The sequence below is a fragment of the Panthera pardus genome, unplaced genomic scaffold (assembly GCF_024362965.1).
Source record: "Panthera pardus isolate Hobbes unplaced genomic scaffold, ASM2436296v1 HiC_scaffold_6, whole genome shotgun sequence".
NCBI classification, from domain to species: domain Eukaryota; kingdom Metazoa; phylum Chordata; class Mammalia; order Carnivora; family Felidae; genus Panthera; species Panthera pardus.
This window is the reverse complement of record NW_026526991.1, coordinates 3,666,244-3,691,607: the sequence shown is the minus strand read 5'-3', so window position 1 is coordinate 3,691,607 and position 25,364 is coordinate 3,666,244. Positions and strand designations below refer to the sequence as shown.

The 25,364-nt window shown below is 53.4% G+C and overlaps 1 protein-coding gene and 1 long non-coding RNA gene across 5 annotated transcripts; one reads left to right on the top strand and one right to left on the bottom strand.

Moving 5' to 3' along the window:
• Positions 1-1,566: 1,566 nt before the first annotated feature.
• On the bottom strand, positions 1,567-25,262 carry SEPTIN3 (septin 3). Of its 4 annotated transcripts, none has more exons than XM_053895063.1 (11): positions 23,930-25,262; positions 17,069-17,260; positions 13,122-13,250; positions 12,614-12,695; positions 11,388-11,525; positions 9,899-10,016; positions 8,947-9,042; positions 7,248-7,347; positions 5,501-5,552; positions 5,116-5,209; positions 1,567-2,965 (listed from the first exon to the last, which is right to left on the bottom strand). In XM_053895063.1, the coding sequence occupies exons 1-11, from the start codon at positions 25,248-25,250 to the stop codon at positions 2,900-2,902; spliced, it is 2,388 nt and encodes a 795-aa protein (XP_053751038.1). In that variant the 5' UTR covers positions 25,251-25,262; the 3' UTR covers positions 1,567-2,899. The 4 variants fall into 4 exon arrangements, with proteins under 4 accessions (XP_053751038.1, XP_019302598.1, XP_019302597.1 ...); XM_019447053.2 differs by lacking the exon at positions 23,930-25,262 and adding an exon at positions 22,028-22,099; XM_019447052.2 differs by lacking the exon at positions 23,930-25,262 and adding an exon at positions 21,482-21,771 and having other exon boundaries at positions 7,248-7,344.
• Positions 22,086-25,364, top strand: LOC128774951 (uncharacterized). The gene is made up of 2 exons (XR_008419510.1): positions 22,086-22,734; positions 23,566-25,364. It is a non-coding gene; the product is annotated as an uncharacterized LOC128774951 (long non-coding RNA).

The window sequence follows — 25,364 nt, the reverse complement described above, 5'->3', positions numbered from 1 at the left end:
GAAACAGAGTGTGAGTGGGGGAGGGGCAAAGAGAGAGAGGGAGACAGAATCTGAAGCAGGCTACAGGCTCTGTGCTGATACAGAGCCTGACGCCGGGCTCAAACTCGAGAACTACCAGATCATGACCTGAGCTGAATGAAGTCAGCTGCTCAACTGACTGAGCCACCCAGGTGCACCCCCATGATTTTTTTTTTTTTAAACCTAAGACTGTTGGAACAAATTAAAAGCAATAGGAATGGTGTGAAGCTATAGAAAGACCACTGAGATAGAGCCCCCGTCTTGCGCTGGTAACTAAGTGTGCAACTTTGGGCATCAACCATGCTCTCTGGGCTTCTGTTTCCATATCTGTATGAAAGAACGGGACTAAAAGAACTGTTTTCCCTTAGCTGTGATATTTTAAGTTTGCAAAACTACTCTGTCGCTCAAATCTTCCCACCTCTCCATCTTGATGTGGCAATTGCCCTCTGGTTCTGGTCCTCATCATTTTACCTGAATGACTCCCCCCCCCGCCCACCGCGCCCCACCGTTCTTCTATACCTTGCATTCACCCTACAGAATACCGAGGCTCCAAACAAAATTGTGTATGGTCATCACCTTCAAATTCAGAAAAATAGCGTGTGGTGTTATTTGCTGGCTGCAGAAGAGACCAGGAACCTCAGAGAGGAAGTTTGGTTTAAGTTTGGAAAACACAAGAGAGAAGCTAGTGCTTAAAATTTAAATTCTTTAAAAAAAATTTTTTTTAATGTTTGTTTTTGAGAGAGAGAGACAGAGCGTGAGCGGGGGAGGGGCAGAGAGAGAGGGAAACACAGAATCCAGAGCAGGCTCCGGGCTCCGAGCTGTCGGCACAGAGCCCGACGCAGGGCTTGAACTCACAAACCGTGAATCATGACCTGAGCTGAAGCCGGACGCTTAACCGACTGAGCCACCCAGGTGCCCCTTAAATTCTTACTCTTAAAGCATTCACTGTAAAGCAGGCAGGTCTCTAGGCAAGATGGGTCCACTCCTTCCATAGAGTTGGGTTTCTTGACTTCTGGAGAAAGGAGGGAAAAGCTAGGAAATTCATTAAGTGAAAATAAACCCTGTTTACATTGAAGGAGACAGATCACACAGAGCACAGCATCCCTCAAGGTCTAGCATACTAGCTCCATCACCCATGTTGGATACAAAACCCCAGGGAGGGGCGCCTGGGCGGCTCAGTTGGTTGAGCATCCAACTGTTGGTTTCGGCTCAGGTCATGATCTTGCAGTTTGTGGGATTGAGCCCCACATTGGGCTCCACACGCATGGTGCCGAGCCTGCTTGGGATTCTCTCTCTCTCCCCCTCTCTCAGCCCATCCCCTGCTCTCTCTCAAAAGAAATAAACATTAAACATACACATGGAATAATGACCGAAGTCCATCCTCAAGCCAAATGAAGAAAAACTGGACTCACAAAATGTTTTCCATCTATAATTTCTGTGGCTACTTCTTACCAAGATGGTCCCTATCTCACCCTCCGCCCATGGGTGAGATGATGTAATGGCTAATTTGGCCAAGGAGTGAGCACAAATGAGACACAGGCCAGGCAGTTATTGTTCAAACAGCAATGTTTAGTTGTACAACACATAAAGTCTAGCAACATTTACACAACCAGTTTGAGTGTCTGTTGGCTTGCTTTCAATTGGGAAATTTAACCATAATGTCACCAAAAGGTTGGCTGGGACTGGTAACATTTAAGAAATGGGTCGTTCTTGCATCCCCTAGGCTTGGGCCTCTTGCTCCGTCAGGACTTAGTTGTAGATGAATGGCCCACAAGTCACCAGCCTTTGAGAAAGTAGTGTCCAGGTGGAGATGGTCGGGGTGGGTGGGTGGGGGGAGGGGATCCCATAAAGACACAGTATGTGGGGCAGTGGCAGCCAACATTCGCAAACATTCATGCATCTGATGGGGGGCTCTGCCCTCCAGTGGGCATTTTCCACTAGCCTACAGTGACCGACTGTGGCCAGGCTAATTCATTACTCACATTAACAGGGTGGAGGCGGGGATAGGAGTAGTCGGGGTAGGTGGGAAGGGATCCCTCTTATTGCTAAGTGGACAGAAGGGTGGGTTTTTTTTTCTCCCTAGAGTTCCCGTTCTATGGGGTTCTGGAATTTTCTGTTAAGTTCTTTTTTTTTTGTTTTTTTGTTTTGTTTTGTTTTGTTTTGTTTTAAGTTTGAGGATAAGGAAGGCAATTCCAGAAATGTCTCTTCAGGAAAACCACTCTTCCTAAGTGGCTGCATTATGGGGGCAGGTGTGTGTGTGTGTGTGTGTGTGTGTGTGTGTGTGTGTGTGTGTGTGTGAGACTGCATCCTGGGCCAGCCACAAGTGGTGATTTTTTTAAGTGACCCTAGCCCTTGCTCCCCCCACATCTGTAGTGACCCATCATTATAAATAAGCTTTAGGCAATGAAGGAGACACCCTTGTCCCACACTGGGGCTCACACAGCTGACATCAACAAACCTGACAAGCAGAAAAGTTGCTTTCTTGACCCTTGAAGGAAGCCAAGAGGAGCTCATGCAGATGAACGGGCAGGGAGCAATGCCATTTCTCTTGGAGATGGTTACAAGTAGCTGGTATGGGTTTGCAAGGGCAGAAGGAGCTCCTGATGAGTTCTTTCACCCTACGGATGGGCTGGGACCGGCTGACACAGACGATGGAGGAGGGCAGTGCTGGCGAGAGCTCCGTTCCACTGGGAGGAGAGGGGGTGGTTTGGATAAATGGAGGAAGCCACTGTCCTAAGGAGGCAGCTTGGCCCCTCCAACCTGCTGAGAGCTGAGGGGGGCTGTGGTGGTGGGCTGGGCAAGCACGGCACTAAAAAGGCCACGGCCCCGCAGCAATAACAGCTGGGAGGGATGGAGGGAGAAGCAGCACTTGGAATGGCCTTCATTCAGCAGTGGGGCAGGGGGTGGCTGGCACGGGTGGAAGGACAGTGCCCAGGAGGCCTTCTCCCTGCAGGGGGGTTGAGAACGGTTGAGGGTGTGGAGACCAGCAGCTGGCAGCAGACACATAAAACAGCTTCTCCGGGGAGGCTGAGATCATGGCTTAGGGGTGGCCAAGCACCATTCCCTACTCAACCTCTCCAACGCCCACCACCCCCGCCAGACCTCCCCCTGCTAGTCCTAGGTGGCCAGTCCCACGTCTGCATTCACGACTGCCTGCTGTATACACCAGGGATCCCTCTTCCGTTGACATGGAACCACCTCTGGGCTTTAACCCTGCTGCTGTTCTAGGCTGACAGGTGCTTACCCTGGAAGAATTTTGTGGGTGGGGGAGGACATGTATGGGATTGGTAAAGAGCCTCCAGGAAAGATTGAGACCATAGGTTTTCGGTCACTGGTTTGGGGTCACCCACCTCTTTCTCCTGGTCCACCGAATCTTGGTCTGTGTTTTCCTAGCACCTGAGTGACAAGAGACTATAAATGCTGGGATTTGTAGTGGACCAGTAAAACACCTAGGGCTGGACCAGGAGATGGAACAGGAGGTTGTATGAGGTTATTGTAAACTGTAGCAGTTGGTGTTTTCCCTTACCTAAGGCTACATTGTTTCCCCAGCCCCAAGTTTCAGCCACCTTCCAGACTAAACGAGAAAGAGTAATTTGTGAACTAAACAGGGGAGATATATGCATTGATAAATACAGGGCTGAGGGCAAGGCAAGAAAAGGCTAACTGTATGTGGGTATGGTTAGGAATGTCTACAGGGGTCAGGAAGGGGAATCAGGGAAAAGCAGAGAAAGACAGACCGACAGACATGCACAGTGAGAGAGAACGGAAAAGAAGTCAAAAGGGAGTCAAGCATATATGGGAAGTGAGTAGCAGAGAAGCCAGCGTTAAGGAGGAAGAATCCTGATGGGGAAAACGGAGGTGCCGTTTAAAATTGGTCTCTGAAGCCAAACCACTGAGAAAGGCAAAGATCGTGTATCGCTCTTAAAACCTGTTGAGGCTCAAGTCTTCTAGAACTTAACGCCTAAGGAAAGACTGTCTCACTTGACCAGCACATGTGCTTTTGAGCCAGATACTGGGAACTACGTAACTCGTTGTTTCCTCCTTTGCCTGGGCCAACACACAGTCATTGTGCGCGCCAGAAACTTTCTTTCCCACTCCTCCCTGTGGATCTGATTTCTCTCGTAATTTCGGTTTGTACTGTCACATGCCTTGGCTGTGATTTTATTTTAAGGTGGCCTAAAGTCATTTTTGAAAGTAGACTGGGCATAAATCCTAAATATAGAAATGTAGCTAAAGTGGATTAGACTCAAAGCAATTGAAAGAAGTCAGAGAGGGGGCAGGATGAAAGAATGAGGGCAGGGGGAGAAAGGGAGAAAATGGGAGGAGAGGTGAGTGAGGCGAGGCACGTGTGCAAAGCAGCAGTCTGCAACCACGACAGACAGTGACAGGTGGTGGGGTTTGGACAGTGAAGGCAACACAGACTCAAGGGTAGAGCTCTCTTCTCCACCTCTGGGCACTAAATCTTTCTGCAGGAACCCCGCTCCGGTCTACCCTGCTCTCCCTTGACCTTCCCTCCCCTAGGCAGTCCTAGCCTCACCCTAGACTGCCACCCCCCCCCCCCCCCCCCCGCCAGGTCCAGCTCCGAAGCTGTCCTCAGAGAGTCTCTGCAGTTCCAGTTTGTGGGCGGGTTCAGAGATAAGAAAGAGTTACCTGTGGCTCACCTGCTCCCCATCATTTTTAAATGAAACCTCCCCTAGACCTCTTGAGTGAGGCACACGGCTTTGTTCTGGGACACAAGGAAAGGAGACAGATAATGGACAGCCATGGAGGAACCAAACTTACAAGGGACTTTCCAGGGAGGGCAGTGAAAATACCTCACCCCTGCACATGTATACACACGCGTGCACACACTCTCTCTCTCTCTCTCTCTCTCTCTCTCTCTCTCTCACACACACACACACACACACACACACACACACACACACACTGTAGACAAACTCCACAAACACCAGACAGGCCTGGGGGACAGAGTAGAAAGGAAGAAGGTGGGTGGTGGTGGTACCGGGATGCGTGTGTGGAGAAGTGGGTATGTGTGATGATATAGAGAAAGGGTCGTCATGGGTTACTGTCGTGGCTTTCCTCTGTGTCCACGCTCACCGGAGGGAGGCCTCCGTTGTCATTAAGCCGCTTGGCTCTGTAGGTCTCATAGTGGATGTTGTGTGTCACTTCCTTGAGGTCCTGGAGGTGGGTCCTGAAGGACAAAGGGTGAGAAGAGAGAGGGATGTGATGAAGGGTGGGAAGAGGAAGAGACTGACCCACATCCGAGGTTAACATGTCACTTCCATGGCCTGGCCCCAGTGACTGGGACCCATGCCAGAGAGCTAATGATACTTCTTCAGCCCCTTTGCTTCATGATGGGAGCTGGAATGGGGGCAGAGAGCTCTGTCAGAGAATCCCGGAGACGGAGGAAGTAGATCTGAACCGATGGCCTCCTGACCCCAAATAAATAAACCTGCCATCCAAGGGAAGGGGTGCATCTCACCTGATGACGAAGTCTCGAAGCAGGGCAAACTCACAGTGGTTGAGGTTTTCCACTGTGAACAAAACAAAACAGGTGGTCACTTCACTAATGTCGCAACCCCCAGCAGATGAACTTCTGTTCAGATCATGTTGGCATTTAGGAGGGAGCCACAGGACACATAATGTATTGTAAGCCTTCCAGAGGTTTGCTCATCCTGGCACTTCCGTGCATGGGATTTTATTCATTGAACAAATATTTATTTATTTATTTTTAAGTAGGCTTCATGCCCAGCATGGAGCCCAACGTGGGGCCTGAACTCATGACCCTGAGATCAAGACGCAAGCTGAGACCCAGAGTCAGACGCTTAACCCACTGAGCCACCCAGGTGCCCCTGAACAAATATTTATTGAGCAGCTACAATAATACGATACTATTCTAGACTCTGTGAAATAACAGCTAATAGGGACAATTTTATTTCCCACTTTATAGGAAAGGAAACTAACACACAGAGGGTCTAAAAATCTGCCCAAGACCTAAGACACAATTCCTATCCTTAAGGAGCTTATAACCTGATTGGAAGACAGTAACACACACAGCAAATAACTATCGACCTATCTTAAAAAAGTGATGCACTACATGATGAATCTAATTCAATACAGATTGAGTATCTACTATCTGCAAATCACTTGCCAAGGACTATGGGGGCAGAAGGGAATTAAGACATGAACCCTCTAGTCCCACAATCTAATGGACAAGACAGACATTCTCATGAAAAGATTCCAATTCAAAAAAAAAAAAAATAAAATAAAATAAAATAAATAAATAAATAAACAAATAAATAAATAAATAAAAGATTCCAATTCAAGGGGCGCCTGGGTGGCTCAGTCGGTCGAGCATCCGACTTCGGCTCAGGTCATGATCTCATGGTCTGTGAGTTCGAGCCCCGCGTCGGGCTCTGTGCCGACGGCTCGCAGCCTGGAGCCTGCTTCCGATTCTGTGTCTCCCTCTCTCTCTGCCCCTCCCCCGCTCATGCTCTGTCTCTCTCTCTCTCTGTCAAAGATAAATAAACGTTTAAAAAAAAAAGATTCCAATTCAAGGCAGTGAGAAAATGATATTTAAAAAAAAAAAAAAAATCCCAACACAGGGCCATAGGCAAATGAGAGACAATGTGGTACAATGAGATGAACTTCGTTTGGAAAATGGAATAAATTCAGTTGTGGAATTGAAATCTGGGTCTGAAGTCCCAGTTTCACCCCTAACAAGTCATGTGATCTTGGCCAAGACCCTTAACCTGTCTGAGACTCAAGGCCCTCAGAAGCTCATGTTCTGAGAACAGTCACGTCACCCTGCTCCCTGCAGAAAGTTATCACATTGAAAGAGATCGCTAATGCAATTCTTTGAGAACTTTCAGAATCGCTATTGACCTTCTAGAGGCCCCGTCCATTCATAACAAAATGAAAATGGCCACATCTGAACCACCCTTCAGCAGTCTGTCGGCTCATGTCCCCTTTCATGTGAAAACCTTTCTCTGGCTTTTTCAGTGCTCATTAACCTCTCTATGCTCTCGACTCCTTTGACACACGAGTCAAAGTCAGCGTCTCCCAGTCAGGTGCTAACTTGGCCTTTAATCACTTCCTGCCTCTGAGATTCATCTTCTCAATTAGACAGTAAGCTCCTTACGGCAGGGTCTGGCTGGCATTCAGTAGATGCTTAATAAATAAGCGTAATTGACCAGCAACCAGTTTTTCAAGAAGATGCATTGGATTACCTTCGATGATCCCCCAGGGAGTTTTTCTGCCGAGGACCCGCTTGCCATTCACTTGGTACTCCTTGTCGCTGCCCACCACAGCGAAAGGCATGCTCTCCTGCTGACAAACCACACACATGTGCACGTCAACCTCCTGTGTCGTCTGGGCCTCCAAGGACGGCATAGAGTCTTGGGCCTCTACCCTGGAACTGCACATTTCTGATGCTCATCCAGTGATCCCACTGATGGCAAGGGGCAAGGGCAAGGCTCTTGTCTCCTGAAAAGGAGTCTGAAGTCCTGGGTCCAACCCCTGATTGCACCCCTACCTGGCTGGTTCACCTCGGTAAGTTGGCCTTCCTTCACCAGAACGCTTTGTACTTTTTATTGCTTTAATGCGTTTGGTTTGGCTTGGAACAACTCTGCGAGCTAAGAGAGGATAGAAAGACCTCTCTGAAGTGATACCTACCCATCTGACAACCACGTAACTGATGCTTCACGCTACCTCGCGTGAAACCTACTGGCAGAAGCCCACGTCCGCTGACCTCTCAGAGCTCCAAGGCCACTGTCTGATGTTCGTGGGCCCCTCCGCTCCCCCAGATGGGCTGAATGTTCACCAAGACAGCCGTTTGTTCCCAAATCTGTTTGCCTGATGTGTCCTTGTTACTGGACAAATGAACTATTATGGAAGCTGAGGACGTATGACCGTGGAGAGTTGTTTCTCTGAAACGTGAGTTTCAGAAAGACCTGATAAAGGTGAGCTGCGTTTGTCTTAAGATTGAACTTATTCTCAAAGAAGCAGCCTTGTCTCAATATGGAAAGAATGCTTAATGAATGGGATGCATACGTTTTATTTTCACTTAATCATTTAGTGAAATATTTCCTTAAAAACACTGAGGATTTGTAGGCATCGTTTTTTAAATGATTTCTTCACTTTGATGGGCTTTTCCAATTAACCTGTACGTGTCTCAGCTATATCAGGTAAGGGGCTTCTGGTAGATTATTCACCCTTAACCCAGGAGGAGACACAAGACCATAGCAAGTAAATGATCTGTCTTAGGTCACAGTGGTTAGTAGAAAAGCCCAGACGAGAACTCATGATTATGATGTAAAGTCCCAGAATTGTAGAAGTTTGACATTGAAAGGGACCACGGACATCACATGAAGCCTTAGCATCCCCAGGAGACACCCCAGGGACTGCTGAGAAGACAGTGCTCTGTGCCTGTGTCGCTGAGCCAGAGCAGCTCTGTTTTCATGTTTCATATACAGAAGGTCTGTCTGATGTTTCATTTTTTAAAACGGTTCCTCTAGGGGAAAGAAAGCCTCTAAGCCACTCACTTAGCCTGGGCCCTGCACTTTATGGAGGGGACACTGAGGCAGAGCTCTGACTAGAGCATAGACACCTTGGACCCCAGCCTGATGCTCTTCCTGTCCATGCCCTTCCATCAACCACACCCTGGTTTTGCCAGGCCCTCCGGGGAAAGAACTTTTTGGGTGGCCTGGGATGGACACGAACTTTGGCTTTCTGGGTGCAAAGTTCACAGTCCCGGCAAGGGCCCCAGTCCTCATCCTGTCCCATGTCACTTCTGGTCTGGGTCAGGAGAGGTGGGGCAGAGAGTATGAAAGGGGAAAAGCAGGTGGAAAGACAGGAGGGGTACACGGTCCACATCCCACTGGTAACAAGGGGGGCATTTGTGTGATGAACAGAGCCCGAGGCACCCACCCGGATTTTGTCATTCTCCGTCTTGTCCTCCAAATCCTCATCAAATTCCTTCTGTGGGTAGAACTCGATGCCATTTACTTCAAGCTCCTTTCGAACCTAGGGGCAAGGAAGAGAAGCAAGGTAGCCAAGTGTCAGGATAATGCGGGGAGGGGGTGGGGTACGCTCACACAGGTGTGAGTGTGTGTGTGTGTGTGTGTGCACGTGTGTGCTGAAGTCAGAGGGATGAATCAGCCTTTGCTAATCCAGTCATCTTCGAACTCCAAGGCCCTGAGCAGCAGGAAGATCCTAATAAACATGAGCCCCAGTCATACAGCCACTACAGCCCAGCCTGAGCTGAGGAACAGTCTGGGGGTGCAGCTTGCTCATCGCAGGGTCCATAAGATTAGGATTTAGACAAGCTGAGTACAGATTCCACATATTCCTGTTTGCAGGGAAGAGAAGTGGGGCTCCCCACCCCAAGCCTATAGGTCTGCCCTCTCCCCAAGCTCGACTTATGTCTCACCTCCTCCAGGAAGCCACCCAGGACTTCTTCAGTGGTCTACCTGATTGTAATTTTTTTGAAGGGAGCAATGTCTTTATACTTCACCCACATGCCCCTACCTCCAACCCCATGCATCCAGCACAGGGAGGAGCTTATAGAAGACACTAATAAACACTAGCGGGAAGTTAATTAGTTTAGCCCTTCAAGCAAGCTAACATCGAGGAGTGGTCTCTCATGTGTATGGTGGTTTATGTATTCAGCGGTCTCTGCCAGTAAGTTTGGTGGCTGGGAAGAAGGCAGCCTGAGGCTGCAAACTTCTCTGTGTCCACAGACACTGTCAGCCCAGCTTCTTTAATGGCTAAACAGGAGCTGGGTGGGAAGGGGGGTTGTATAATAATCAAGGAGAGGACATGGTTTGGACCAGAGGAGGGGGAAGGGTGGGGACAGGAAAAGGAGGAGGGGCCTTCTCACCCTTTGCTTGAATTCAGACTTCTCCTCCAGGGTCATGGTGTCAGCCTTAGCAATGACAGGGATGATGTTCACAACTTTGCTGAGGTGTTTCATGAACTCCAGATCGAGAGGTCGTAAGCTGGGGCCCAGAGAAGGTGGGGTGTCAGAGCCACCTTGCCCTCCCCCACTCAGCCACTGCCACCACTCCGGGGCCACCCTCGGGACAGAGGGACTGGGCCGGGAAAACTGGCTGAGGCCAAGGGGCTGCTCCCTCTCCTGACAGCCTGCGGAACAGACTCCAAGTCTCTGCCCCCACTTGGACCACCATCTCCCTTTCTCTTCCAGTCCTGCCCTACTCACACTGCTCCTTCAGAACAGCTTGCCTGCCGTGGGGATCTTTTTCTTCTGGGAACAGCTGTGGACTGTCGTCTCTGCCTATGTGTCCTTGGGTCACGGTTACTTGTTTATCTTATTCTGCTAATGGGACAGCACTTTTTTGTTGTTGTTGTTAAGTAATCTCCATGCCCAGTGTGGGGCTGGAAGCCACAGCCCGGAGATCAAGAGTCACGTGTTCCGCCTGGGGCTCCAGGCGCCCCCAGGACCGCACTTTTTCATGGGCCTTCTCCCAGCCCGCACTTAGTCCTGCAGGGGCCCAGCTGGGGACCTTGGCTCTCCTCATTCTGAGGGCCCAGCTCCCCCGAGGCTCTGGGGCCCCAGTCTGGCTCTAGTTCACAGTCCTGGGGACTTACTAAGTCAGGCTGTGTGCTGGCTTGCTCTGACCTTGGGTCCACATTCCAGGGAAGGAGAAAGCAAACCTTTTTATTGAGTCCCTGGGCCCCACCCTCAAACACCTGCTGACTACCTGGTTCCCCCAAACCTGGGGGTCTGCCTTGCCTGTGTCGTCCTCCCAAGAACTGAACTCTGGCCCAGCAGACGGGCTCAGTACTAAGCTATGGAAGGCATGCCTGCGTGCCCACTTGGATCTCTCTATCCCAGGTCCACACTCCTTATCGTGCTGTCCCATCTGCGACTCACAACTGGACTTCCCAGCATGCTCTGCTCGTTGCCAGCCTTCATCTCTAGACATGCTGGGCTGGCCACCCACCAAATGCCTACAGCGGGGTCCCACACCCACCCCAAACACCCACCCCAATTCAACAACCCTGCCTGCTCCCGTCTTACTCGTCTGCTGCCCATCCCCCACCCCCAGCCTTGGGCAAAGCAGAGATCTACTGAATAAGCGAGGAGCCCTCTGTGTTCACATGTCGACCCCTCTCTGCTGGCACAGTTGTGCTAGAACACCAGTGGGCAGCATGGGGGGCTGGTGTTGGTCAGCTTTACTCTCCTGGTAAGAAAGTCAGCCTTCTTGGGGGGAAGTCTAGGGGATCACAGGGCCATGACTACACTGGGGCTCATCCGGGGCCCCAGCTCAATTCAGGGATTAGTTATCCACTGGAGAATGATGCAAACCAGAGCTAGGTGTGGCCATGGGCATGGGACTGGTACATACGAGTGTCCCGTGGGGGAGATAAAGTAGAGGCAGCAGTGGACACGAGTGTCAGGGATGCGTTTCTTCCTGGCGATGTTGACCTCCTCCTTCAGGAACTTCTCATACTGTTCATTGATGTACTTCTCGATGGGCTCCCAGCTGGGGGGTGGGAAGAAAGCAGACGGATGTCCCAGAGAGACAGGACTTGGGGGCTCACCTTAGACATGGTCAGGCAGCAGGGCCCTCACATCCCTCTCGTTTCTACCTCCCCTGGGGGGGGCCTGGGGTGGGTTGCCCACCCTCCCTCAGGCTCCCACGGACGGCTTTCCTCATCAGCAAGGCTAGAACCCCCATGGAGACCCGGTCCTCTGACTGGGCCAGAGGATCCTGCAGAACCCCGTCCCACTCTTTCAGAAAGCAACACACACTCTCCCCACCTCCATTCCTTATTAGCTGGGAGGCTCTGAGGAAGTCTCTACCTTCCCTGAGGCTGTTTGCTCACAAGTAAAATGGGAGGACCCACGGCTGCCTAGAGGCACGCACAAGAACAGAGGTTTGGACCTTAACATAGCAATGGCATACAGAAAATATTCAACGTGGCAACAACTCATTACCCTGACTGCTGCCAATGTTACGATCACCTTTCTCCTTCAAGGAGCATTCAAAACACCAGGAAAGAGGACGATGGGTCACTTTTCCAAGAAGGTTCCAAGCTGTGCTGTCCAGTGGCCCTGCCTATCCGTGGCAGAACCCAGCTCCCTCACAGAGGAACAATGGTCTCCATCCCTATCTGGGAGCAAACTTCTGCCTGGAACTTCCCATCTACATTCTGCACAGCCCTCCTTGGCTGCATACGCACTGCAGCTTTGCTCGGTGAAGTCCCAGACGCTCTCTCCTCATAGACATGGCCCACCCTCCTCTCTTCTTCAGGGCTAAGACATTGCCCACAGGCCAAGCTCTGCCACAGCCTTCAGGTCAACCTACCACCGCTCCCCTTGTTCTGTCCACCCTGCCCTTCGGCCACCTGTAGGTAACCCCATAGCCCAAATTCCTTCTGCACAGGCCTCCCACCAGAGCCTCTTCCCTCGCCTCTTTATAAAGCCCCTCTGCGGTCCGTTAGTAAGCCTTCCCACTTAACCCCTCGGCATGAAGGGTACAGATGGCTCTCGATGGGAATGAATCTGAACCGTGTTCAGCGTCTTCCTTGCAGAGTCTTTAGGGCAGAAATCTCACAGGCAGACATATACCAGTTTTCGTTGTTGATCTGGTCTCCGAAGCCCGGGGTATCGATGACCGTCAGCTTCATTTTGACCCCGCCTTCCTCTATCACTGGGGGGGGGGTGAACAGAGAAGACACCAGGGAGGTCACTCTTCCAGCTGATGCCGGGTACCCTGCTTCCTACCGGTCAGGGAGACCCAGGCTCCTTCCTTCCTTCCTCAGGACCAATTACTCGAAAAGTCGAGTTCTGGGTCTTCCCACCTCCATAGCTCTATTCACGCTGTTCCCTGCACCTGCCGGGCCCTCCCTGCTTCTTTCTGCTTGTCTAAATCCCACCCTCGTTTTATCATCCAGCTCGAGCTCCACCTCTTTCCTTTTTAATCCCCCCCCCTCCCTTTTCTAGCCAAGGAGTTGGCTTCACAGACTTCAGACCTCTGTTCTCTTCTGTCTTGAGATTGCCTTTCATTTACCCGTCTCTCCCTCTCTGGCAGAGACCCTTCTGAACAGCGGCCACAGGGGTCCTGCCCGGTCCTCACCGTGCCCAATAGCTTTGATCTCCACAGTCTTGGGGATCTTCTCCTCCCGGTTCCAGCTGGAGGCCTTGCGGCTCACCTGGGATTTGAAGAGCGTGTTGACCAGCGTTGACTTGCCCAGTCCGCTCTGACCTGCCACAAGACAGGAGGAGGGTGACACGGTGGGGAAGACCCGTGTCCACCTCCTGAGCAGGCCATCTCTCCCATGAGCCTACAGAATTCTAGAGCTTTGATCCAGGCCATGCCCCCAGCTCATCATTCACTGGGGGCAAAGGACTGAGTGGGAGAGAAGGCAGGTGGGAACAGTTCCCTGGTACTGGAGGGGGACTTGGGACATCAGTTGAATTCCACATTCTTTCCTCCTTTCCAGAGTTCCAGGACCACTGGGAAGGGGGAAACCCGCTGTATTTGTCTAGTGTAGTGACATTCTGTTTTGTTTCTGCTCCACTCACGTTTTTAGTCTTTAATAATCTAAATGTCACGGCGGAACTCCTTGGCCCTCTGATACTGCCTCAGTGCATACATAACATCTGCTAGCAAAATTTGCCTTTGAATCCCACAGCCCTGTGAATCCCATGGCAGAGCTCTCTTTATCCCCAGCTGAAGTGCTCCTAGAGAGATTAGCCCCCACCTAATAAAATATGTGCAAGGTAGGGCACCTGGGTGGCTCAGTCGGTTGAGCGTCCGACTTCAGCTCAGGTCATGATCTCGCGGTTCGTGAGTTTGAGCCCTGATCGGGCTCTGTGCTGACAGCTCAGAGCCTGGAGCTTGCTTTAGATTCTGTGTCCCCTCTCTCTCTGCCCCTCCTCCCAGGCTCACTCACTCTCTCTCTCTCAAAAATAAATAAACATTAAAAAAAATTTTTTTAAGTCACATGCTCTACTGACTGAGCCAATCAGGCACCCCATTTTGACCTGTTTTACACACATCGTGCAACAGCAGATTTCATTCCAAGGAGGAGTTTTGCAACTAAAGGGTACTTGAAAACCACTGGCCCAAGCCGTGCTCCTCAAACTTTTTTTCTTTTAATTTTTTTTACATTTATTTATTTTTTTGAGAGACATAGAGAGACAGAGCACAAGTTGGGGAGGGGCAGAGAGAGAAGGAGACACAGAACCTGAAGCAGGTTCCAGGCTCCAAGTTGTCAGCACAGAGCCCGACGCGGGGCTTGAACCCACAAACCATGAGATCATGACCTGAGCCAAAGTCAGACGCCCAACTGACTGAGCCACCCAGGTGCCCCCGTGCTCCTCAAACTTTTACACACACAAGGATCACACAAGCAGGCCCTGCAAACTGCTGAATGGTGTCAGCATCGCCTGGACGCTTGAAATGCAGGGTCCCGGGCCCCGCCCCAGCCCTATGATTCAAAATCTGCACTTAGGCAGGACTTCCAGATGAATCATGTGCACAGTAAAGTCAGAAGTGCCGGCCTGGGGGCCCCTGGGTGGCTCAGTCGGTTAAGTGTCTGACTCTTGATTTCGGCTCAGGTCATGATCTCACGGTTTGTGGGTTCGAGCCCCGCGTCGGCCCTGCACTGACAGTGCGGAACCTGTTTGGGGATCTTCTCTCTCCCTCTCTCTCTGCCCCTCGCCTGCTCGCACTCAGGTACATGCTCTCTCCCTCAAAAAAATAAATTTTTTAAAAAAATTTTAAAAGGAAGTGCTGATCTAGGGCATCCCTGTGGTATATGCGGAAAAGGACCAGGCTGGGGGGGGGGGGGGGGGAAGAGCCTAAAGCTCCAGACCCAACTGTGCTCCTTCCCTGAACACCTTGGACTGGCCGCGTTTGCTCCCCTGGTTTCTTTACCGACAACACGGTGGCAAGCGGGGGAGCTGATGAGACCAGAGATAGCAAAGAAGCTGCATTTCTCATTCTAGCTGCTCAATCGGCAGTAGCCACCAAGACCCATATGTTAAAAAGACTACCCATCAGCTCAGTCCTGAACGTGAGCCATGGCTGATCGGCAGCGTCTCTCCCCACGGCGCGGATGAAGAAGCAGCCCATGTAGCCTGTACGTCTCTCTCATTCCTGGTCTGGTTGTTTTCTGAGGTCTCTTGCTCACTAAGTACTCTTGAGTGCCAAGTGCTGTGCCAGAATTGGAGGTGGAGAGGTGAACAAGACATCATCCTTACCCTCAAGAAGCCATTTAGCATGAGGAAGACCAAAACATAGTAAGCAGGAGGTTACGGTATGTCACAATAATTGCTATGAAAGAGATACCCCCGGGGGCATTATAGCAGCAAACTGGAGGGAATGTAATCCAGTTTTTCTGCAATCGAGGACTTCTAGGTACAAGCAACAACGAAGCTGAAACCTGTAGAGTAACTTTGAAAGACCCAGGAGAAGCTGGAAGGGATTCTAAACAGAGGGAATGGCATAGTCAAAGCCTCAGAGGCAGGGAAGAGCACAGCAGAGTCCAGGAAAACTTTCCTCACAAGCGAGGAGGAGAACGCCAGGCTGGAGGTGGTAACAGGTGAGTGGCAAGGTAGCACCCAGACCAGGCTAGGAGTTTAAGTCCTTAAATCTACTGAAGGGTTTTAAGTAGGCTGGGTGACCTGAGGAGTTCTGCAGGTTGGAAAAATTATTCAGTCACTGATGGATAATGGAGTGAAGCAAAAGGAAGACAGAGGACCAGGAGGGTCACTGCCCCTCAAAGTGTGGCCTGGGGGCCGAGGTCCATGAACCATTTGCTACTCATTCTTGAGATAAGAAATTTGCACCAGAAAGTAAATTGACCTTAACACGAAGCACACTGTTTAGTTCAGTTGATGGGGCATTTTTCCATTTTTTTTTAACATTTATTTTTGGGAGACAGAAAGAGACAGAGCACAAGCAGGGGAGGGGCAGAGAGAGAGGGAGACCCAGAATCCGAAGCAGGCTCCAGGCTCCCAGCTGTCAGCACAGAGCCCGATGCGGGCCTCGAACCCACGAACAGCGAGATCATGACCTGAGCCAAAGTCAGACACTTAACCAACTGAGCCACCCAGGCGCCCTTCAGTTGATGTTTTTTATAGCAAGACTTGTCAGATGATTTAAACTCCAGCCAGCCCCTTATCTCTGAGCAGCACTGAGTCCAGTGGCTGTGGCAATCCAGGTGGGAGACCTAGTTCAACAAAGAGTGGTCACAGTGGAGATGGAAAGAAGTCGACAGACCTAAGGGAGATTCACAAGGCAAAACTGACAGGTCTTGATGACCGATTGGACTGGGGGAGAAAGGAGAAAGAAAGATGATGCCCAGGTCCCTGTTTCAGCAACTGAGTGAATGTCCTACTGATATCAGGCAAGGTCCCTTCCTGCTCTTACATTCTGTGACCCAGCGACACTACTCAGTGACCAATCAATGTCCTGGAAATTCTCTTTAAACCTTAAAGTACTACAAAAGAGCAGAAACAAGACCACCCTCGGGGTGCCTGGGTGGCTTAGTCAATTGAGTGTCTGACTTTGGCTCAGGTCATGATCTCGTGGTTCGTGAGTTCGAGCCCTGCATGGAGCTCGCTGCTGTCAGCGTAGAGGCTGCTTCGGATCCTCTGTCTCCCTCTCTCTCTGGCTCTCCCCAGCTCATGCCTGCTCTCTCTCACTCTCGCTCTCAAAAACAAATAAACACTAAAAAAAAGAGTAAGATCACCCTCTATCTGACACCAGCGGGAAAGGACACTGATGATTTCCCCACGTCACACACCTGAAAACAGGCTGAGCGTGCCTAAGAGGCTGCCTGTGTCCATCCACCCATGACGGGGCCAGGCTGACAATCCCCCCAAAGTTTCCACCCCTGGATCAACTAGTCTTGAGAAGAGGCTTAAGCTTTCGTGATCAGCATCGTGAAATCTTTCCTCCCGGAAAAAGCTCATCCTAAGGAAGCCAGGGCTGAGGCCAATCCTAGGGAAAGAAACAGGATCCTCAGCGCTGCCCGCCACCGTGGCCTCCAGTGACCCCATTGCCTTTCATACCGACCACCATGATGTTGAAGTCGAAACCAGTCTTCATGGTCTTCTTGCGCATCTGCTCGATGATGGTGTCGATGCCAATGTAGCCCAGCAGGTTTGAGTTGATGCTAACGGGTTTCATGGGCACTGCCGGCTTAGGCCTGGGCTCCGGCACCAGCTCTGACATGGCTGCGTCCGTCCTGGCCTCCGGGAGCCCTGCAGAGCCAAGGTGGGAGAAGTGGGCTGGAGGCAAACAGAAGTCGCACAGAAGCTACGGTATTGTTCTGTTGATACAGAATTACAAAGAGTTGGGACTGGAAGGGACCTCAGGTGTCACCCAGTGTGGGCACCTCATTTCACGGAGAGAGCGAGGTCCAGGGGGAAAGGCCTTCCCTAAGACACAGAGCAAGTCAGATGCGAGACTGGGATCAGTGCCCAGCCTCTCCAGCCGCTGGGGCACTTTCTTGTGCACTCGCTGCTCCAAAGCATGTCTGTGTGTCCAGTCCCAGGCTTCTCCACCTTGGTCCTATTGACATTTGGGGCTGGATAATTATTGCGGGGGGCTGTCCCGTGCACTGTAGGGTGTTTGGTGGCATCCCTGATGTCAGGTGTGACAACCAAAAATATCCCTAGACAGTGCCAAACGTCTCCCGGGGGGTAGCATAACCCTAGTGGCGAACCACCAGTCTAGAAGGTATTTGGGGTTATTCTGACCTGACTCATGCCTCCTCAGATTAAGTGCTAAGACCTTTTAGGATACTGAACCTAACATCTATTAACTGTCCCTGACCTCAGTGGCTCTGTCTTTTAGAAGCAAATAGGGTTACCCCCTCACACCGCAGGAGTACCACCCCTGCCCCCAGCTTCCGTGTCCCCTCTGTTCCATGAGCACCACCGCAAAGTAGGGGTGTCTGTGCCCTGAGGGGTCCCAGACATCATCCTAGCCATAGTTTTAAATCTGTGGAAGGAATAAGTCTCCCCTTTCAACCAGTGGGAAGAGGATGAGACGCAGCCAGATTGGAGCAGTCACTTGCCTAAGATGACGTAGTGTGTTCATGGGATGGTGGGTAGCAAAGAAAGAGGAGGCTGAGGACACAGCCCTTCTCTAGGAGGGAAAGGCCAACATCCCTCCGGGTCTGGCAGATCACAGGTATGTTCACACACAAGAGAAATCTGTGTGTTTCCTTGCAGGACCAATGTCTACCAGGGTAGGCTTCAGTATCGAGCAACTCCATTTTCCCATCCATAAAATGGGTACGTGTGGTACAGCGGAACGAGCCTGGCCCTGCTACTTGCCAGACGTGTGGACTTGGGCAAATCATCCCCTCCCACCCCCCACTCCCCCCGTGAGCCTGCTTCCCCATCTGGAAACTGGACAGGATCATGATTAAGGCTGTGGTGAGCATCGCATGAGCCATGATGCCTAGAAGCCCCCAGCACAGTGCCTCACACTCACTCCCAGACCCTCTTGCCCCCTGCCCCTTTCAAGTTCAGCAGCTTGTCAGCAGGGCAAAATGAAGTGGGGCGTGTGAAAGCAATGCTAATTACACAGCATAGTTATTGGACTCCACGCTCCCTTAAGGACCTCTTCCAGCTTTGCCCTTCTGGAATCCTGTGGTTCCTGCAGATTTCTCAGGCTCACAGGGAGAACCGACGGAGCAGCAGATGGGCAAGAGGGGGGTGGGGGGACAGGAGTGCCTCCCTCCCCCACCCCCAGACTCAGCCAGGAGTCTGTTCTCGTACCCCCACCACCTGGCCCTTCCACCAGCCCTGGCAAGACTCTCCCTCCCAATGGGAAACTGTTCTTTCCTCGTCACTCCCGGGCGCAGCCAAATCTGACAAAGCCTGGGGACCTCCCCAGGGCCTGGCGTGGCTCCCTCCTACCTCCTGGGAAGCTGTTGCCAGCCAGGCGGCTCCAGGCAGCAGCAAGATTGGTTCAGCCCTGCAGCAGCTGACTCTCACAGCCTGGCCTGCTCCTCCACTCGCTGCACGTGGCTCCCAGGCCCCCACTCCGCACACCTGCACTGGAGGCCATGCCCCACTTTCCCTGCCCAGCTGCTCCCACGGCTGGCCCAGGCCCCTTCCCTCATGCCTCTACAGCTAAGCCCATTCGGTCTCACAACCTATGTTCTGAGACAGATCCATCCGGGGGCGGCTGGGGGTGCGGGTGGGTCTGTTCTACCAACTTGGAAAGTGAGTCTTGTATTTCTTCAAGGGGGATTTTGTTAGTATCCTTGTAAAGTGTGTGCCCTTAACTATGGCCTGCTCTGCTCTGGCCCGTCCATGGCAGCATTCGAAAAGAGCATTCCCAAAAGACAGACCCTGGTGCCAAGAAGGGGCCGCCTACCAGATTCCCGGGCAACTTCTAGGACCACCAAGCACCTACTAGCCCCCGTGGGCACACCGTATAGAGCACCTGATGGCATGTTACCTCTCTCAACCACATGCCAATCACATGCCAGCCACATGCTAACAACAACGCATCTTCCACGAGTACCGCAAACGTGTGGCGGGTCACTATGTCACGACCTTTGCTGGACGACCCTTCCCCACCCCAGCCTGTGGCCGACTCCTACTCCGTCTTCACCATTGTGCTCAAGGGCTACCTCTGGGACAACCTCTGCTTTCCTCCCTGAAATGGGCGCCCCTGTTCAGTGCTTCCTTGTCCCCCCTGAATACCCTGTATTCGTCACGTTCATTCTTTCCCTCCATCCCTTCCAGGACATTTCATATGCTGCCAAATGGGAGCCTACTCCAGCCAACCCGAGACTTAATACCAAAGAGAATTTTGGACCCCAAACAAGGACCTTGCCCCTGAGGGTCCATTGTCTGCTGAGGGTGCCCGACAGCTCCCAGGAACAGGACAAACACTGCTCTGGAGTTGAATTCTATAGCTCCATCCTCTGCGTGGACAGCTCCCTTGGTCCCACCATGCCAACCCCAGATGGGCAGCTGGCCCAGGCTTGACTCCCACCTGGATGACCCCTGTGAGCTCAGTTGTCTCCTCGGGAAAATGGGCATAGTACCTACCTTGCTGGGTTGCTGTGAGCGTTATACAAAAGCATGGACATAAATTACCTGGCACTGAACGTAGGTTAGTTCCCACCCTTCTTCAGGGAAGAGGCTATGTCCCACTGATCTCTGTGCCTCATTGAAACTAGCATAACACAGGCACTCAGCAATGAATGAATGAATGAATGAATGAATGCCTCACAGGGAGACGCCTGTCATTTCAGAACCATCACCTTTCTTCTCCCTCACATGCTGTTCCCTTCGAAGAGCAGCTGACCCCCCAGCCAGCAAATGGCTCCTGTGTCGGCCACAGTCAAAGGGGTAGACTCTGTTAAGAGAGACCCTCTCCCTCCCCTGCAACAAGGATGGGGGGAGGGGTTCCCCAAAGGTGGGAAGAGCTCAGGATGAAGGTGACAGGACATAGTTCAAGTGCCATCCTGCCTAGACGGTCCCTGGGTTCCTCCTAAGCTCCCAGCTCTCCGGGGGTTTCTGGAGAGGAAGAGGAGCTGTCAGCACCCCCCACCCTCCGACCCCCCTCCAGGAGCCACCTGCCCCATCGATGCTCTGGGAGAGGCATTGTCCACCTGACTCAGCTTTGAGTCCCCCACAGAAACTGCACCCCCCTCCCCAATGCCAAGCAAGGACCCTGGTGCTTTCTTTTACAGACAAACAAATGGCTTTGTCTTTGTCTGGCCCGGGGACCCCACCCCTCTGTTGGGAAGGTGGCAGCAGGGGGAGGGGATCTTTCCAGAACAGCACCTGCCTGGGGGGCGAGGGGGTTGAAGGGTCTCTCCCTCCCTTCCTGAACTGGAATCTTCCCCTGTTCCCAGCCCTAGCAGCCTTCAAGACCCCACCCGCACTGGCAGAGGCAATTCCAGACCGCCCCAGCTCCAGCCCCGCTCCCAGAAAACGAATCACAGAAGATATCTTAGTCCTTTCCCATTCACAGTTGCAAAGGGCCCTGGGACACCCCCCTTCCCCCATTCCCAGGCCTCTGGAGGCCAATGAGTTCCCTTGGAGACCACCAGCTGTCTCAGTGCCTCTGCCTGTCTCAGTGTGCGCCTGTGTGTGGGGGAAGGGTCTCTGTGTCAGAGTACAGGTCTCCCATCTGGCTGTAGGTGGCCCTGATAACCTGTGCGTGGTGTGCGTGTCTTGGTGTGCTCTAGCGTGGGGCTTTCTGTGTGCGTCTGGGTCCCCGCTTGTGTGTCCGTGGATCTCTGCATCTCCCCGCGATCCCGTGTGTGCATTTCCTCGGGCACGTATATCTCGGGGTGTGTGCCACCGTGTGTGCGTGTGTCCGTGCATATGTCACCGTGCGTGGGCTCCTCGGCGCATCAACCCTCCCTCTGGCAGCACCTCCAGCCGGGCTTTCCGGGGCCGCAGCCTCCTCCCAGCGGGCGCCGGTGGCCCGGCCGGCCGCCCTACCTTTGGACATGAATCCTCCTTTGTCTCTGTTCCTCCCGGGAGATGCTCAGGGCGCGGGGCTGCAAGGCTGAGCGGGGCGCGGGCTCCTCCTGGGCAGAGCGGCCCCCGCAGCCGGGCCTCGCCCCTCCGCGCTCTCCGCCCACCCGCCCGGCCCGCGGCCCGGCCGCGCCGTCCCTGCGCCCCGCGCCGCCGCGCCCGCCCCGGACCTCGCTTCGGCTCGCTCGGCGCCGCGCTGCCCCTGCCCGCGCACACGGATGCCGCCGCCGCCGCCGCCGCCGCCGCCGCTGCCACCCGCACCACGTGACCCGCGCGCCTGTCGGCTCCGCCGAGGGCCCCTCCCCCTCCCACTGCGCCCGCGCCCGCACCCGCGCTCCCCCAGCCCGCACGCGGGAGCGGGTACCGGGTTCCGGCTGCGGGCGACGGGAGGGGGAGAGGGTGGCGCGCGGGTCGCTATGCCTGCAACTCGGGATGCCTGGCCGGGGGAGGTGCCCGCATCCCAGTCCCGAGCCCCGCCCGCCCCGCCCCATCCCGCTCCCGGCCTCTTACCCTCCGGGCTGGGGCGGGGCGGGGGGCGCCGGGGACCGGTGGCTGCGGCGAGCGGGCGATGCGCGCGCGAGTCACGCGGTCAGTGGGGATGCTGCGCGGGCTCAGCGCGCTTCTGCCCAGGCGCGGGCGCCTGCGGAGCCCTGAGTCAGGGGCCCGGGTTCCAGGCCCGGCTTGGGGATGGTGAGCCCTGTGACCTTGAACTGGGCAGGAACTTTCCTGAGCCTCCATTTATCCATCAGGAAAAAAAAGGTCATGCATTCAGTCACCATTAATGGACAGTGCAGTGCCAGGCCCTGGGGGCCACAGGGACGAAGATGACCATTCTAGTTCCAGCGGGGGAGACAGGAAAGCTGGACTGTCCTAATGGAGAGGGCAGGGGGTACGCATAGGGTACTCCGGTGGGCATCCCGGGGAGAGAGGGGTTTTGGAAGAGCTCATGGGGAAGCTGGGGGCCAAGACAGGAAGGCAAATAAATGCTGGTGGGAGGGAAGGGAAGGGCACTCTGTGGATAGGGGCAGCAGACGTGAGCAGACCCAGAGGGGTAAGCAGCATGGTGCCGTGGACGCCGCCGCTCCTGATGCAGCCAAAGCAGAGAACATTCCAGGTGGAAATATAGAGCTAGAGGCTGGAGAAGTCCAAAGTCTTGGAAGCCAGGCTAAGGAGCTGGACTTTTGAGGGAAGCCAATGAAAGTGCTGCCATCGAATATGTGAGTCCCTATGGCAGTTGCATGGAGGACTGAGAGCCCTGGGGGAGGTGGGGGAGCAGGAGGGAGCTGTGGCATCACAGGGGCAGAGGGTTGGAGCGGAGGGGGTAGACAGCCAAGCACCGAGGAGGTAGATCAACAAACTTGGAAATAGACTGGTTGGGTGAAGGAGAGCAAAAGATAATGAAGAGGAAGAAACCCAGGCTTCTAGGGTGCCGGTGCTTGTAGCTGAGAGAGTGGTATCAGGGAGCAGGGTCCGTTCAGGAAGAAATGGGCCGTCAGGGTTGAGGGGCCCCACTGGAAGACCAGGGCCTGGGAGAGCTGCCCCAGACTGAATGTATGGGGCAAGATGAGGAGGGTCTGGCTTCCCAGAGACCCAGTTAAGGCACTGACGGATGGGATGCTTTCCAAGCTCCAGAATCTGAGCCTGTGCAATGTTGGGAATGTTGGGATGGCCCAAAGAAGAATTCCAAGATCTGGGTTCCCACTAGCTTATTGCCACCAACCAGCTGCATGACTTTGGGCGTGTCACATCCTCTCTGAGACCAAATGATCGTCTAGCCCTTGTGTTGGCCTACTTAAAGCTCTGTGCAGGACTTGCATACGTACAAGTCTCCAGCTTACCTTTTGGACTAAAGGGCTAGGGGTAAGGGATCAAGGAAGAGCATGCCGGGTGAGGCACCTTTCGAGCAACAGATAGCTTCTTGGAAGGCTGAATGTGCATGAGTTAGAAGGTCTCAGGTGAGGTCACTGCTCACATTGAGAGGAGCACTGTAGTGATGGCTTTTGGACAAATCACCACTTCCTGACGTGCTGGTCTGTATTTTCCTGCAGGTGGTTTGCTTTTAAAGCTGGACTCACCTACAGATCACCTGACTCCTCCAGCTCTTCAGGGAACAAAGAAACAACCATGGAAGATACCAAAGGAAGGACCCCGCGTAATTCCTCCTCCACAAGTTACCCCTGTACACTTTTCCTTCTGGTGACTTCGCTCTACCTCACCTCTGATTGGCAGGTTGGGACCCAGCTCAGAGAGCATCCCCTGTGTTCTGCCCGTCAATCTCATTCCCCTTGCCCCCAGCACATTCGTCTCTGACCTTAGTTCCACCTCCTTTTCCTGACGTGTCCACCTCTTGGCCAATAGATCCTGACCCCCTACGGCAGCCCACCGCATCCCCAGCCAAGCTCTTTGCATTACCTTTGGTTTCTCTGGCTAGGTCCAGCATGATGGGCTCTGTGGTCCCATCGGTCACAGCATCCGCAGTAGCACGGTCCGGGGCTGGGTCTGTGCTTCTGCTTGGCATCAGTGGGTAGGTGGCTGATGTGGTCAGGTTAATGACTCTGTCCAGTGTGGTCTCCCCCGTGGCTGTGCCCAGCTTGCTTGTGTCCAAAGCAAAAGAATGTGTAGTTATGTCTAGCTTGGCTGTGTTCGCTCTAGCCAAAGCCATGGCTGTGTCTGTCCTGGTGGTGCCCAGCTTGACTGCACCTGGTACCACCAAATCCATGGCTGCACCCCCTGTGGTTGTATCTGACTTGGCTGTGCCTGCTGTAGCTATGGCTTTGCCCAGCTTCTCTGGGTCTGGGGTTACCAAATCCATGACCGTGCCCAACTTGGTTGTGCCTTCTGTAGCAAAGTCCGCGGCTGTGCCCAGCTTGGTATCCAGAGCAGGGAACTCTGTGCCTGTATCCACTGTGGATGTGCTTGGTGCGGCCAGATTGATAGTCAAACTAGGCTTGTTGGTGACCATTGTAGTGACATGTCTGACTATGCCTGGCCTGGTTGTGTCCAGAGGAGCCAAATCCATGGCTGTCGCAGGACCCATGGTGGAGGTGGCCCTTTGGAGATGCAGCTGGGGTCTCGGGATACCCCTGGACCGGGGCTTGCCTCTTCCTGGAGAAGTTCTGGTAGTCACGTGGGCAGCCACTGGGAGAGGGTGTTTCTGACCCACTGGGCCTGGCCCTGCAGGGCCTGGTGATTTCTGGGCTAACCGGGATTGAAATGGCAGGGCCAGGTAGGAACTCACCAGGGGCTTCTCCACTATGGGCATCCTACTGGGCTTGGCCAATCCTGGGTTCCCTGGGCCCTCAGAGTGGACTCTGCCCCCTGGCACTAGGGAGACAGATCGTGAGGCTGGGGTGGGCAGCCTCCCTCCTCCATGGGTGGCAGCCTCCCTGCCCGGGGCGGGCAGCTCTTCCCAGTGAGAAGGCAGGGGGCCCAAGGGCCATGCCTGGCTGTTCTGACGGAGTGTTAAGGAGGTGGAGCTGAGTTTCCGGGGCTTGGTCTCCGGTGAGGACACACTCCAGCCTCCGGCTCCCGGGCCCGGTCGGCTGGAAGCCTGTGGGATGTGGCTTTGAGGGAAGGCATCCAGATGGATCGTTTTCCTGAGGACAGGGATGAGGGGTGACACCCCTCCAGGGAGCTTTGAGGAGCGGGCAGGGCGCCCCAGCAGGTGGCTGCGGGAGAGGGAGTTTCCAGGGCTGGGGGCTCCATGCTGCTGCATCTCAAAGCTGTGATCCATGCAGGTCTTCCCCTGAGGCAATCAACAGAGAGAAGAGGCCAAGCAGGGGTGAGGTGCTCAGCTTGCCTTTCTTGGATTCCTAGTTAATAAAGAGCATGAAAACTTCTTTGCTAA